Source organism: Ctenopharyngodon idella, chromosome 18 (genome assembly GCF_019924925.1).
Source record: "Ctenopharyngodon idella isolate HZGC_01 chromosome 18, HZGC01, whole genome shotgun sequence".
In the NCBI taxonomy this organism is placed as follows: Eukaryota; Metazoa; Chordata; class Actinopteri; order Cypriniformes; family Xenocyprididae; genus Ctenopharyngodon; species Ctenopharyngodon idella.
Window position 1 is genome coordinate 30686368 of NC_067237.1, and position 12651 is coordinate 30699018.

General features: G+C 34.1%; 1 protein-coding gene across 1 annotated transcript in view; it reads right to left on the reverse strand.

The window, feature by feature from the left end:
* LOC127499479 (Golgi apparatus protein 1-like) overlaps window positions 1–12651 on the reverse strand; it is a 53734-nt gene that overhangs the window by 10963 nt on the left and 30120 nt on the right. Inside the window, 13 exon segments of the mRNA XM_051869828.1 lie at window positions 324–466; window positions 664–787; window positions 1939–2004; window positions 2006–2077; window positions 4964–5056; window positions 5227–5344; window positions 5643–5731; window positions 6454–6567; window positions 6648–6710; window positions 7621–7707; window positions 7817–7954; window positions 8977–9130; window positions 10801–10902. Coding sequence (XP_051725788.1) covers window positions 324–466; window positions 664–787; window positions 1939–2004; window positions 2006–2077; window positions 4964–5056; window positions 5227–5344; window positions 5643–5731; window positions 6454–6567; window positions 6648–6710; window positions 7621–7707; window positions 7817–7954; window positions 8977–9130; window positions 10801–10902 — 1363 coding nt within the window.

Genomic DNA, 12651 nt, shown 5'->3' on the forward strand with positions numbered 1-12651 from the left:
CAGCATTTCTTTTTTTATTTAATTTATTTGTATTTTTTTTTTTGAAGTTTAAGTTTTTCATCTAACATTTATATTTAATTTCAGAATTATTTAAATTATTAAAAGTGCTTTTTTAATAGTTTTAGTTAACAATAATTAATAATAACAACATTTATGTAAGTAAGCACTAGCTGTGCAATAAGCAGGATAATGTACAGTCAGATGGTCATTATCGCAAAATAGATCCTTCGGTAATGATACAAGACTATAATTTTGCTATAATAATCGGCTGACTGTACATTATCCCTTACTTATTCATTGCTAATATTCAGTGACACACATACCTGGTCTGCATACTTGAGTTTGAGGCAGGATATGACTTGACCCTCCAGTTCATTGGCATCACTGGCTTTGTTGAGAATGTTCTGACAGAACTTGGGAATGTCTGGCTTACAAGCCTTCCTCAACACTGGGTTCAATCTGTAGTCTGAATACACCAAGACAACAACGACAAAAAAAAAAAAAAGTTCTGATCTCAAGGTCAGGAAGTAAAGACAGAAACTAGCCTCAAAACAGAGCCAAACAGAGAGATTTTTAGATGAGAAAGCTTCAAATTAAACATCTCGACTAACTAGCTAATTGGAAATGAAAGGTTCTATTGGTGGAGATGTGTTTGGTCTTCACCTGTATTCTGAGTGATTTGTCTCTTGGTGATCATCTGCTTACACTTTGGATCCATTAGCTCGCTGTTCTTGTTCAGTTTTAGACACTGCAGGACGTTCTTAGCATCTGACTCTGTGCAAAAACGCTAAACCAAGAAGAAATAGGTTGAGAAAGACAAAGGAGAGACAGAATACTGACTGGACAGATCTATGGGAAACATACGAAAGCTCATAGACTCTTGGGTAAGCAAGCATGTAGTCATTTAGCATGTGCCTTTAGACAAAATGAATTGCCCTTAATGCAGATTCAGAATGTCTGTACTCGAGAGCAAAATAGTGATAGCTAATGGCTCAGTCATTTTGGCAAATTAACCAGCAATTTTGTGATTATAAACTCTTAGCTTTAACCGCTACATCACTCCATTGCTCTTCTGTGATGTAATGTGGCATAAAACAAGTGATACATTTAAAAATCAGGAGCCTTTTTAAAACCACACTACTTCACAAACATTTGAATAATCTGCATTTACATGCATTAAAAATACAGCATTAAAATACAGTAATAACGTGAAATATAATTAGAATTGAAAATAACTTTTCTATTTGAATACATTTTAAACCGTAATTTATTCCTGTGATGCAAAGCTGAATTTTCAACATCATTACTCCAGTCTTCAGTGTCACATGATCATTCAGAAATCATTCTAATATGATGATTTTTGTGGTCAAGAAACATTTGTTATACAGAAATACAGTTGCTGTTTAATATCTTTTGTGGTAACCATGGATTCTTTGATGAATAGAACGTTCAAAAGAACAGCATTTATTTGAAATAGAAATCTATTGTAACATTATAAATGTCTTTACTGTCATTTTTGATCAACTTAATGTATCCTTGCTGAATAAAAGTAAAACATTTGTTTCAAAAAAGTATTTATGCGTTTCAAAATAAAAATGTTACTGACACTAAACTTTTGAACAACACTACTGTATTTGTTCATTACATAACCTTTAAAGACAAGGTGATGAGTTTTGAGAGTTTAACACTCTTTTCCAAACCAGGTCAAATCCATCAACTGCTTCACTTCGGCCTGTTGATGTTGATCTTATTGAGCTTAAGTAATTAAAACGTGGAGGTTACACTATTACCATTGATCTTTGACAATACAGAGTACGTTTATAACCATCAGATCGCTCTGTTTGACAGGAAAGCTTTAATGAAGCTAGATACGTCAGGGCATGACTGAAGGAAACCGAAGAACTTGGCCTAAGTTAGTTACCTGCTAAAACACCTCACCTTGATCATCTGCTTGCACACTCTCATGAGCTGATAGTCCAGCTCTGGATCCATCATCTCAGTTTCCCTGAAGCTTAAAGACCTTCTGATGACACACCTGGGAAAGCTGCTTCTTGTTCTCTTTGAGACACTCAATGATCTGAGAGGAAGAAAAGAGATACCAATGAGAAAAGAACTCCAAAAGGAGTTTGTTAATAGGGCTCTATTCTACACTTCTCCAGCATTTTATTCTTTCCACTTATATTGTCAAGTTAAAGGTGCAGTAAGCGATTTCTGAGAAATGCTGTTGAAAGTAGATTGAACTGAGCACCACAACACGCACTGTAGCCAATCAGCAGTAGGGGGTGTGTCCAGGCATGATGGGGGAGGACAGAGAATGAGCGAGAGGAAGATTTGAAGAAAGACTGTAGAAAAAGAGATGGCTGAGAGACATTACAAAAGAGAAAAGGTCAGAGGAATATCAATGAAAAAAGAAGGGTTATGATCAAGCAAGAGCTTTTTCATCACAGGGTAATGAAGGGAGGGGTGTGTTTGTTTGGGTTGATTTCAAATATCAACAGTGTTTCTCTGAAATTGCTTACTGCACCTTTAAGGTTAGTCAAGGTTTCTTGTTTATGGTCATCAGGGACATGACTAAGTGCATTAACTTTTTCAAATAATAATCGCACTGAATTAAAACGTTAAACTGACACATTTTTTATATATTTTGTAGGTGGTAGTTAAAGCTGGAATTGTGCTGAAGGTAGAAAAATTTACATTTACATGTAGGTCAGAGGGCATGATTAAACGCATTAATATTTTATGTTACACACATTTTTTCCCCCACATAAATATTTTTTTTAAAAGACCCATTATGATTGGCTAACCATTGCTGTTACATGACTAAAAAGGACCCTGCCAGGTTGTTGACTACTGAATAAGTGTAATTATGTTAATGTGTGTGGTCATATGTTAATATTCTCACGACTGTGTCAACATGATTTATGACTGAATCATTTTTATAGCTTAGTTTCAATGGAATGGGTGAGAAAGTTAAGAGTGTAGCACATTGAAAATGTATTTACAAAGAGTAAGGAAAATCCCATTTAGTATAACATGCAATTTGAACTTTGCATGTTTACATACTGTATATGCGTGACACCATCTGTCTGTAACGTAGGGTTTTTTCACAGGGTTCCTACATTTAACCAGTGGATTTCCATGACTTTTACCATTCTTTCATGATCACTCAATAAGTATTTTTAATCATTTTATGGAGATTGATGGGGAAGATTTCCATTTGTACTGTATGTTAGACAATAATACTTAAAATCAATGGATTTAAATCAGTGGTTTTCAACTAGGGGGCCTCAACAAACTTTTAGGGGGGACTTAATAATTTAAAATAAGACAAAACAAGTCTTAAAATAAACTAAAACAGATAAAAATCAAGATGTAAGCCAACATTTTATTTCTTATTTTTAATTTGGTTCCCACAGTCATGCAAAACAAGCATATATAAGGAGAATTTAAAAAAATCATGGAAATTAATAAAATAAATATTTGGTAACACTTTAGTTTAAGGTTCATTCTCACTATTAACTAGCTGCTTATTAGCATGCATATTACTAGGATATTGGCTGTTTATTAGTACTTATTAAGCACATATTAATGCCTTATTCTGCATGACCATATTCTATATGCCTTAATCTTACCCAATACCTAAACTTAACAACTACCTTACTAACTATTAATAAGCAGTAATTAGGAGTTTATTGAGGCAAAAGTCATAGTTAATAGTTAGTTAATGTTACATCCCCAGCTAGTCTAGGGTAAGGAACAGGTAACAGAATAAAAATGGTGAGATGTGTGGAGGCAGCAAAGGTGCAATTCCCAACCCCAGAGCTGTAACAAAGACCAAAAACAACTCAATATCAAAAACAACAAGTTCTTTTATTTACTAATGTGGGAGGGTTAAGGCTTCAAGAGGGGGCAAGGCCAAAATAACAAACATAAACCCTCTAACTGTTAGTTTCTTTCTAACTAAACTACAAAAGAAAAGAAAAGAAAATACAATAATAAACTAACTCCCTAACTAGCTTAAACAAGAGAAAACAAGATATAAAGAAAATGGCACCCACCTCTCTACTAACCCTTCCCCAAATATTTAATATAAACTTGGTAAAGAAAGAAACAATAACAAAAGTATGTACAAAAGAGATGATAACTTACAAAAACAAAAGGGTTTTCTGGTAGCACCAAGTACAACAAAAGTGTCAACACAATAACAAAGAAATTAATCAACAAGGTATAAGTCAAAATAACAAATAAGTCTTTCTGGGTTGGGAAAAGAAGCCTCACAACGCAGCCTCCACACACACACACACACTGCTCTGTGCAATGGCTGCTTAAATCTCCACAGCTTTCTCCCCTCCTCCAATCAAGTCAGAACACCAATTATTGGAGTCAGGTGGCAGCCATCACTTCCTGCTTATGGAAGTAGTGAGAGAGAAAAAAAAAAAACAGAGAAAGGGAAAAACAAAAAACAAAACATATGTCCTTGGATGTAACAGTTAATAATGAGAATTGGACCCTAATCTAAAGTGTGAGATATTTTATCAAGTAACATTTATTTAATATATATATATTTTAAAATCCCTGTAATTACAAATGACTAGAAAAGTCATGTATATTAATTGGTAAAAAAAAGTGTAAAAGCTGAAGAACATTCGTTTATTGAAACTTCTGGAATTATGGAATGTAATTGTTTCATTTATTTTAATACAAACCCTAGTTTACGTAAATAAAAAAATGCACAGAAAACAGATATTTAAATGTGGTTCAATGGAGGATTTACCTTTTCTTAAGACATTTATATGACACAGAAATCTCAATTTTAAAATTCTCTACTATTTCCAGGTGTGCCATGACTGTGGGAATCTTGTTATATGAAGCTTCTTTCACTAGTTTCATCATGTGTCTGCATGCAGCAACTGTAGGTGGGTGCATAAAGCTAGAAAAGTAAAAGATCAAAGTAAAACTTTACCTGAGCATTTCCATAGGCAAAAGAGGAACAGAGCTTGTTGATATCCTTCTTACAAGCGTCATGTAGCTCAGGTTCTAGTCGAATGTCCTCTGACTGTAAACGAATAGAACAGAGAGTGTGACATCTGAAAGTACAGCTTCAGTGTAATGAAGTTTTAATGATGCTTTTAGGTCCTTGATTGTATAAAAATCACAGTTCAATTTTGTTGTACAGAAATAAAGGTCTGAACGACATAGTGTCTCATTTAACTTAAGTGAATTTACCATCTCCAGCTCTTCCACCCTCAGCTGTTTCCGACATTTCAGAGAGACACGCTGATCTTTCACTTCCTGTAGTGTGTCGTTCCTCACTGTGGTGCTCAAACAGATGACAACATCTGCCCTGAGGTGGAAGAAACACGAAATGACACATGAAGAGGGTGAAAGAGACACTAGGAGGCAGGGGATCAAGAGGATAAATTTGTGTCAGGGAGAGAGAAAGCAAGAAAGTGCCAAAATAAGAGGAGACACATAGACTAGCAGTGATGATTTAAGCCTCTATGGAAAGATGTTATATAATAAATATAAATCACCATCAAAATTAAATTACAAAATCAAAACAGTTTATGCAGAATGCTTCAAAGCCTGCAGAACAGCCATGAATCATATCAGTAATGGATCTCTGGGATATGTGAACTCACTTCTTCTTAATGTTTGGACAGAGTTTGAGTACGTCCTCCTTGCAGGCCATTTTGAACTTGTAGGAGAAGCGGAAGTCCTTCATCTGAACCTACAGGGTAGACAAGTATACACTTGAATAAAAATACATCCCATATCTCAAAACTCACAAAGACTGTTGGGTAGTACACCTCATTTCAGTGTGATATACAGTACCATTCAAAAATATTAAGCAGCAAAATGGTTTTCAACATTGATAATAATAAGAAATGTTTCTTGAGCAGCAAATCAGCATATTAGAATGATTTCTGAAGGATCATGTGACACTGAAGACTGGAGTAATGATGCTGAAAATTTAGCTTTCCCATCACAGAAATAAATAACATTTTAAAATATATTCAAATAGAAAATAGTTATTTCAAAATGTAAAAATATTTCACAATATTACTGTTTTACTGTATTTTTGATCAAATAAATGCAGCCTTGGTGAACAGAAGAGACTTCTTTCTAAAACATTAAAAAAACCTTACTGACCCCAAACTTTTGAACGATAGTGTAATGTTAGTATAAAGCCTATGTGCATTATATAAAAATTTTTGTGATAGTAGTTAATTTTCACAATATATACACATAATTCACTCAGAAAATATGATGTCAATCTCAAAATGTCAAATGTCAGCTGATTAATTAGCATGGTCAACATATGCATCAATACCCCAAACCAACCCAAAACCATTCAGTAGGATCTCTGCTGGGACAGGATGACATTTGGGAAAACATTTACTGTCATCATTCAAATGTACCATAGGGAAATTGGTTGTGTGACTAGCTTACCAGCTGGAAATGAGTGACGCCCACAGCACATTTATCATTCATTTCCCTCTGATGTTTGTTCTGCACCAGGCATTCTAGAAGATTCCCTGTGTCTATCTGATTATCAGCTATGTCCTGGGAGGAAGGATACAGAAATAAGAAATTCAGATTTAATAAATACAGGGAATATTTAGATGTGTGCGGTTAGTACTTACATGGCAGTGGTTCTGGATGACCTGTTCACAGGCTCGGATCAGCAGGGCTTCAATCTGAATATCCTGTAAACACAACAACAGTATGGCCATAAATAAAAAATCCTACAATTATTTATATATGTATAGATCTTTTAAGATATAAGATTATATATGATAATTTAATGTTTTTGAAATAAGTATCTTATGCTCACCAAATGTGCATTTATTTGATCAAAAATACAGTAAAACAGTAATATTGTGAAAAAAATATTTAATTTAAAATGACTGTTTTCTATTTGAATATATTTTAAAATGTAATTTATTCCTGTGATGACAAAGCTACATTTTCAGCATCATTACTCCAGGCTTCAGTGTCACATGATCCTTCTGAAATAATTCTAATATGCTGATTTGCTGCTCAAGAAACAGTTTTTATTATTATCAATGTTGAAAACAGTATTTGCTGCTTAATATTTTTGTGGAAATTGTGATAAATTTCATGAGAAAAATGAGGAAAAAAATTCAGGATTCTTTGAGGGATAGACAGTAAAAAAAAAAAAAAAAAAAAAAAAAAAAAGCATTCATGTAAAATAGAAACCTTTTGGTACATTATAAATGTCTTTACTGTCACTTTTGATCAACTTAATGCATCCTAGTTAAATAAAAGTATTAATTTTATTAAAAAAAAAATAAAGTAACTAATTTAACTAGATGCTGAAAAAAAAGCATAATATTTATAAAAAAAAAAAAAAAAAAAATGTATATATATATATATATATATATATATATATATATATATATATATATATATATATATATATATATATATATATATATATAGCACACTTAATGCTAAAATGATCCACAAACCTTCAAATGGAGTTTGTAAGTTAAGAAGTTGAAGCTGAATTAATTGAAAAACAGTACCTACCTTGCAAGCTATTTCTTTTACACAGGTTTGTGTACCTGCAGTGGAGTAAAATGTGAAATGTACCTCAGATTCTAGTTCCGTCAGGTTTCCCACCACGTCTCTGCAGTTTGACACCAGGTCCTCTAGATGGTCCTGAAGACACTCCAGTTCCTGAGACAGAAAAAAACTACCTCTGAATCACTGAAGTAGAGATGCTCATCGTTCACTGATACTCCTGCAAGACTGAGGAGTTTCATCCAAAATTTAATGCATTTTCTACCTGTCCAGTGTCTGTCTTCTCACTGCACCATTTTCCCAGGTCAGTCATGCAGCGTTTCTGGAGCTCAGGGTCCAACTTAACATCCAGAGCTCTCTGGTGAAGAATTCTCTGGACTTCCACCTTACAGTCCCTCGTGAGCTGGACACGGGAGTCAGTGAATTTTTTCCACATCAGTTGAATATTGTGACAGAATACCAGTCCAATTATCTATCAAATTCAATGGCTGAATCCAAAACCTCATGCTCTCTATTCTACATGCTTTTTGTCTCATATAAAGTGATCAAACACAGTTGACTTTTATATGTTAGTCAAAAGTGGGTAGTTCCTAGTCAGAATAAACTGTAAAGTGGACCAGACCTCATTCTGATTGTCTCTTCAGTGTCTTAAATGGTTAGTTCACCCAAAAATGTAAAAAAAAAAAAAAAAAAAAAAAAAAGTCATCATTTGCTCACCCATGTGTTATTCCAAAGACTTCCGTTCATCTTCAGAAAACAAATGAAGATATTTTTAACGATTTCTGTCCCTCCACTGAAAGTCTATCCACCCACAACTCTGACGCTCAAGTTCATAAAGAGATCGTAAAATAAATCCATATGATTCAAGGGGTTTAAACCAAGTCTTCTGAAGAATCAAAATTATATGATGAACAGATTGAATTCAGGCTTTTATTCACATATAAACTTTGATAAGCAAACATAAACAGAAGCCCAGCCGTACTTGCTTGACGCACAAGAACAAATCTCACTGGTCCTTGAGGAAGTTTAAATGCGCTGCGTAACACACGAGAACAAACCTCATTGGTTCTCAAGTGTCAGGCAAGCATGCATGACCAAATCTAAATGCTGTACACAGTGTTCACTGATCAAAAAGGTTCATCATATAAAACGATTGTGTCTCTTCAGAAGACTTAGATTAAACTGCTTGATTCATTTGAATTTTTTTTTATGATCTCAGAGTTTTGGCTAAATATAGACTAGTCAACAGAAGGACAAAAATCTTTTAGATTTCATTAAAAATACCTTCATCTGTGTTCCGAAGACGAACAAAGGTCTTATGGATTTGGAATGACACAAGGGTGAGTAAATGACAGAATATTAATTGAATTAACTCTTTAATGAGAACTGACAAACTAAAAAAAGCGCATTATTTGTGTCTCTCACCCTTCTGCCCTGCTCTTCTGTCCGGTAAGCATGGCGGTGCAAGCAGGAAAACACAGCGCCAGGAGGCATGAGATCAGTGCTTTCATTCCAGCCTGGTGTGTAGCACAGTCTGGATGCATCATTCTGACATTTACGGTATAAGACAGGATCAAGCCTGGAGGAAAAAAAAACACACAGCAGAAAAAAAATAAATAAATCAGTCACATGCCTAACCCAGGTAGTTTTAAAGAGGACCTATTAAGCCCTTTTACAAAGTCTTGATTTTGTTTTTGTGGACTACTAGAATAGGTTTTCATTCTTGAACGTTCAAAAAACACCATGTTTTCCACATATTTTACATTGTTGCAGCACCCTTTCTTCCTAAGTCTGGCAGTAATGCTCCGGGGTGCATTTCCCCAAGCCAACTATGGTCGCAAGTTCCGTCATTACCAACACAATTCAATGGAACTTGCGACCATAGTTTGATAACGATGCTTTTGGGAAATGTACCCCTATTTAATTCCTGTCTCTATGAAGCCCATCCTTCTGAAAAGCACAATGTGTCCTGATTGGTCAGCTGGATCAGTGTGTTGTGATTGCTTTAAGTGTGTTTCGGAAATGTCACGCCTCTTACCATAACTGTGTTAGATACGGGTTGAAAAAAAACAGAGTTTCTTGGATATGGTGACAACACACTACTAATACACCTCAACCAGGCCTCGCCCCTTTATTTTGCGTATGCCTTGGGCAGGAATTATGTAAATGAGGAATATTGTTGTGACGTGTACGTTCCTGGAACAAAACTCAAGACTTCAATCGAGGCATTTCAAGGAGTTCAGAAACAGTGCTTACTGATATAACCTCTTTATCCTCTTTAACCTCAGCCACTGCTATAAAAATGAAAGCACAATTGTGTATATACCTGAAATCAATCCTTCATCGAATAACAGTAAGTCTATGTATATATGCATATAGTGTAAAGTACACTACCGTTCAAAATTCTCAGTAATACTAAGTAATGAATACTATTTAGCAAGGATGCATAATTTTACAAAAGATTCCCATTTCAAATAAATGCTGTTCTTTTGAAATTCCTGTTCATCAACGAATCCTGAAAAAAAAAAAAATTAAATAAAAAAAAATCAAGTTTCCACAAAAATATTAGGCATTACAATTGTTTTCAACACTGATTATCATAAAAATGCTTCTTGAGCAGCAAATCAGCATATTAGAATGATTTCTGAAGGTTTATGAGACATTGAAACACCCAAACTTTTAAACTATAGTACACAAATCTCACAAATGCATTCTGTGCTATTTGAATGAATCAGCATCTAATAAAAGGGGTACACATCAAGCTAAACACCTTTTGTCATGATTCGGCCACAAAAGAGAACAAAACAGCAGTCTCTCTATGGCTCTAACAAGCAAAGCTGTCACACGGCCAGTCTGTCACAATGGACCATCAAACCAAATTGCGGTTTCAAAATGCTCTAATTAAAAACCACTTGAATCTAATGGGATGTGAATGAAGTTATGACCATCTAATGGTTTTATTATAATGGCACTGTGTGGGCATCCTTCTCAAATTGAACAGATGAGAGAAACACACAGTGAAGGTCGCATCATGCAGGCAAATCAAACTGCAGATGAGTGCTGAGCTATTAAATGCATACAATAAAGACCTCGGACTGACTGAATGGATTTGAACGACAGGCTATTGCACAAACACACTCGAAACATCAACTTAAAAGCATAAGAGGGGGTTTCAAGAGTCTTATTTTGTATGAGTCATCGGGTAAGGTCAGGTAAAAAAAAAGGAAATGGAAAGGTTAGGTTGATTACTTCCAGTCTCTTGAAATGAAGTACTGCAGCTCCAGCAGGCGGTGTTCACAGTCCTGAACCATCTTCTCTGTGTAAAGGTGCTCCATTAAACAAGACAGAATCCTACACACACACACAAACAAAATAAATAAAAAATAAAACACTCTGTGAATTCAAGTAAATTTAGGCACAACATTATAATGTACAGTAGAAAAAAAACGTTAACAGTGTTATTGAATTTTTAGTGTTTTAAAGATTAAATTTAAGTGAGAATTAGATTACAATGTACAATCCAATCTCGGCTGATACTGATACATTTAAAATCCCCAAATTATGAAATATTGACTTTTTATTACTTTTTTTTTTTTTTTTTACTTATTCTTACAAATATCATAAAATACATTGAATGAATAAATGAACGAATGAAAAAAAAAATGAACAATGAAATAGTTTTGGTTATGTCTTTGAGTATTACAGTCTCTTCCAAAGCACAATTTTTCTACAAAAACAAAAAACAAAACAATTATTCTAAAAATAAAGTTAAAAACTGAATAACTAAATAAATAAACACATTAAAAAGGCATATACTAAAACAAGTATTTATTTATTTATTAATTATGATATTTAAAAAATGCATTGGAAAAAGAGACTGTATATAATACTCAAAAAAAGCCATACAACAGAACCTTTTTTATTTGAGTATTACATACATTTTCTTCCAGTGCAGACATTTCTTTTTACAAATATCACAAAAAAGTAAACAAATAAAAATATTAAAAAAATAAATAGTTTCAGTTATTTTTTTTTAGTTCTTCCAATGCGAACAATGTGTAACTGGACTCACTAGACATTTATTTATTTATTTATTTTTTTTTTACAAATTTCACAAGAAAAAAAAAATGTAACAAACAAATAAATAAAACGTTTTGGTTATCAGTCTCTTCTAAAGGCCCTGATATTCTTCAAGAGAAATTGAAGAAATTGTCATTTCAAACAAAATCAGTCCAAAACTGAACTGCAGGGCTCATGCAAACATAGCTGTGATAAGATGCTTTCTTAACTGCTCTTTTCTCACCACTGTAATTTTTGTTTTCTGTTTATTTTGTTATTGAGAGGAACACGCACAGCACATATTTACATGTTCATCTAAACGGCGCTCTCAGCAGCGTGGGCGGTGTTGGGATGTTTACTGAGAGTATATCGCTGAAAAGGTATTTTGAACTCCTTTTTACTCCAAAAATGAAAATTTTGTCATCATTTACTCACTCTCAAGTTGTTTCAAACCTGTATATATTTCTTTGTTCTGCTGTACAAAGAGTTTGTAACCAACCAGATCTCACCCCCCATTGACTACCATAGTATTTTTTCCCCCTACTATGGTAGTCAGTGGGGGGTGAGATCTGCTTGGTTACAAACATTCTTCCAAATATCTTCCTTTGTGTTCAGCAGAACAAGGAAATATATACAGGTTTGGAACAACTCAAAGGTTGAGTAAATGACAAAATTTTCATTTTTGGGTGAACTATCCCTTTAATGCAGATACTGTGTAACTGGACTGCGTTGTATTCTACAACTTGAATGCCTGTACCATCTTTCCTCCTCTTAGAAAAAGTGAGTGACACATTTACACTCTGCACACACTTAATTGGATTTGACTCTCTCCTCTAAATCCACTCCAATTTAATATGGTGCCTGCGAAAGAAAGACTTTGAGAGGAAACTCAATAACCAGACAGTATCGAAGCTTTAAACAAAGCATGAAGTCAAGTGGAATAATCTCTACAGGAATCTTATCTCACCAAATAAATCCTGTGACAAACTACAGTTGCCTACTGATTAGCAGTTTCCCCTGGAGTCATGAACATTGATGATA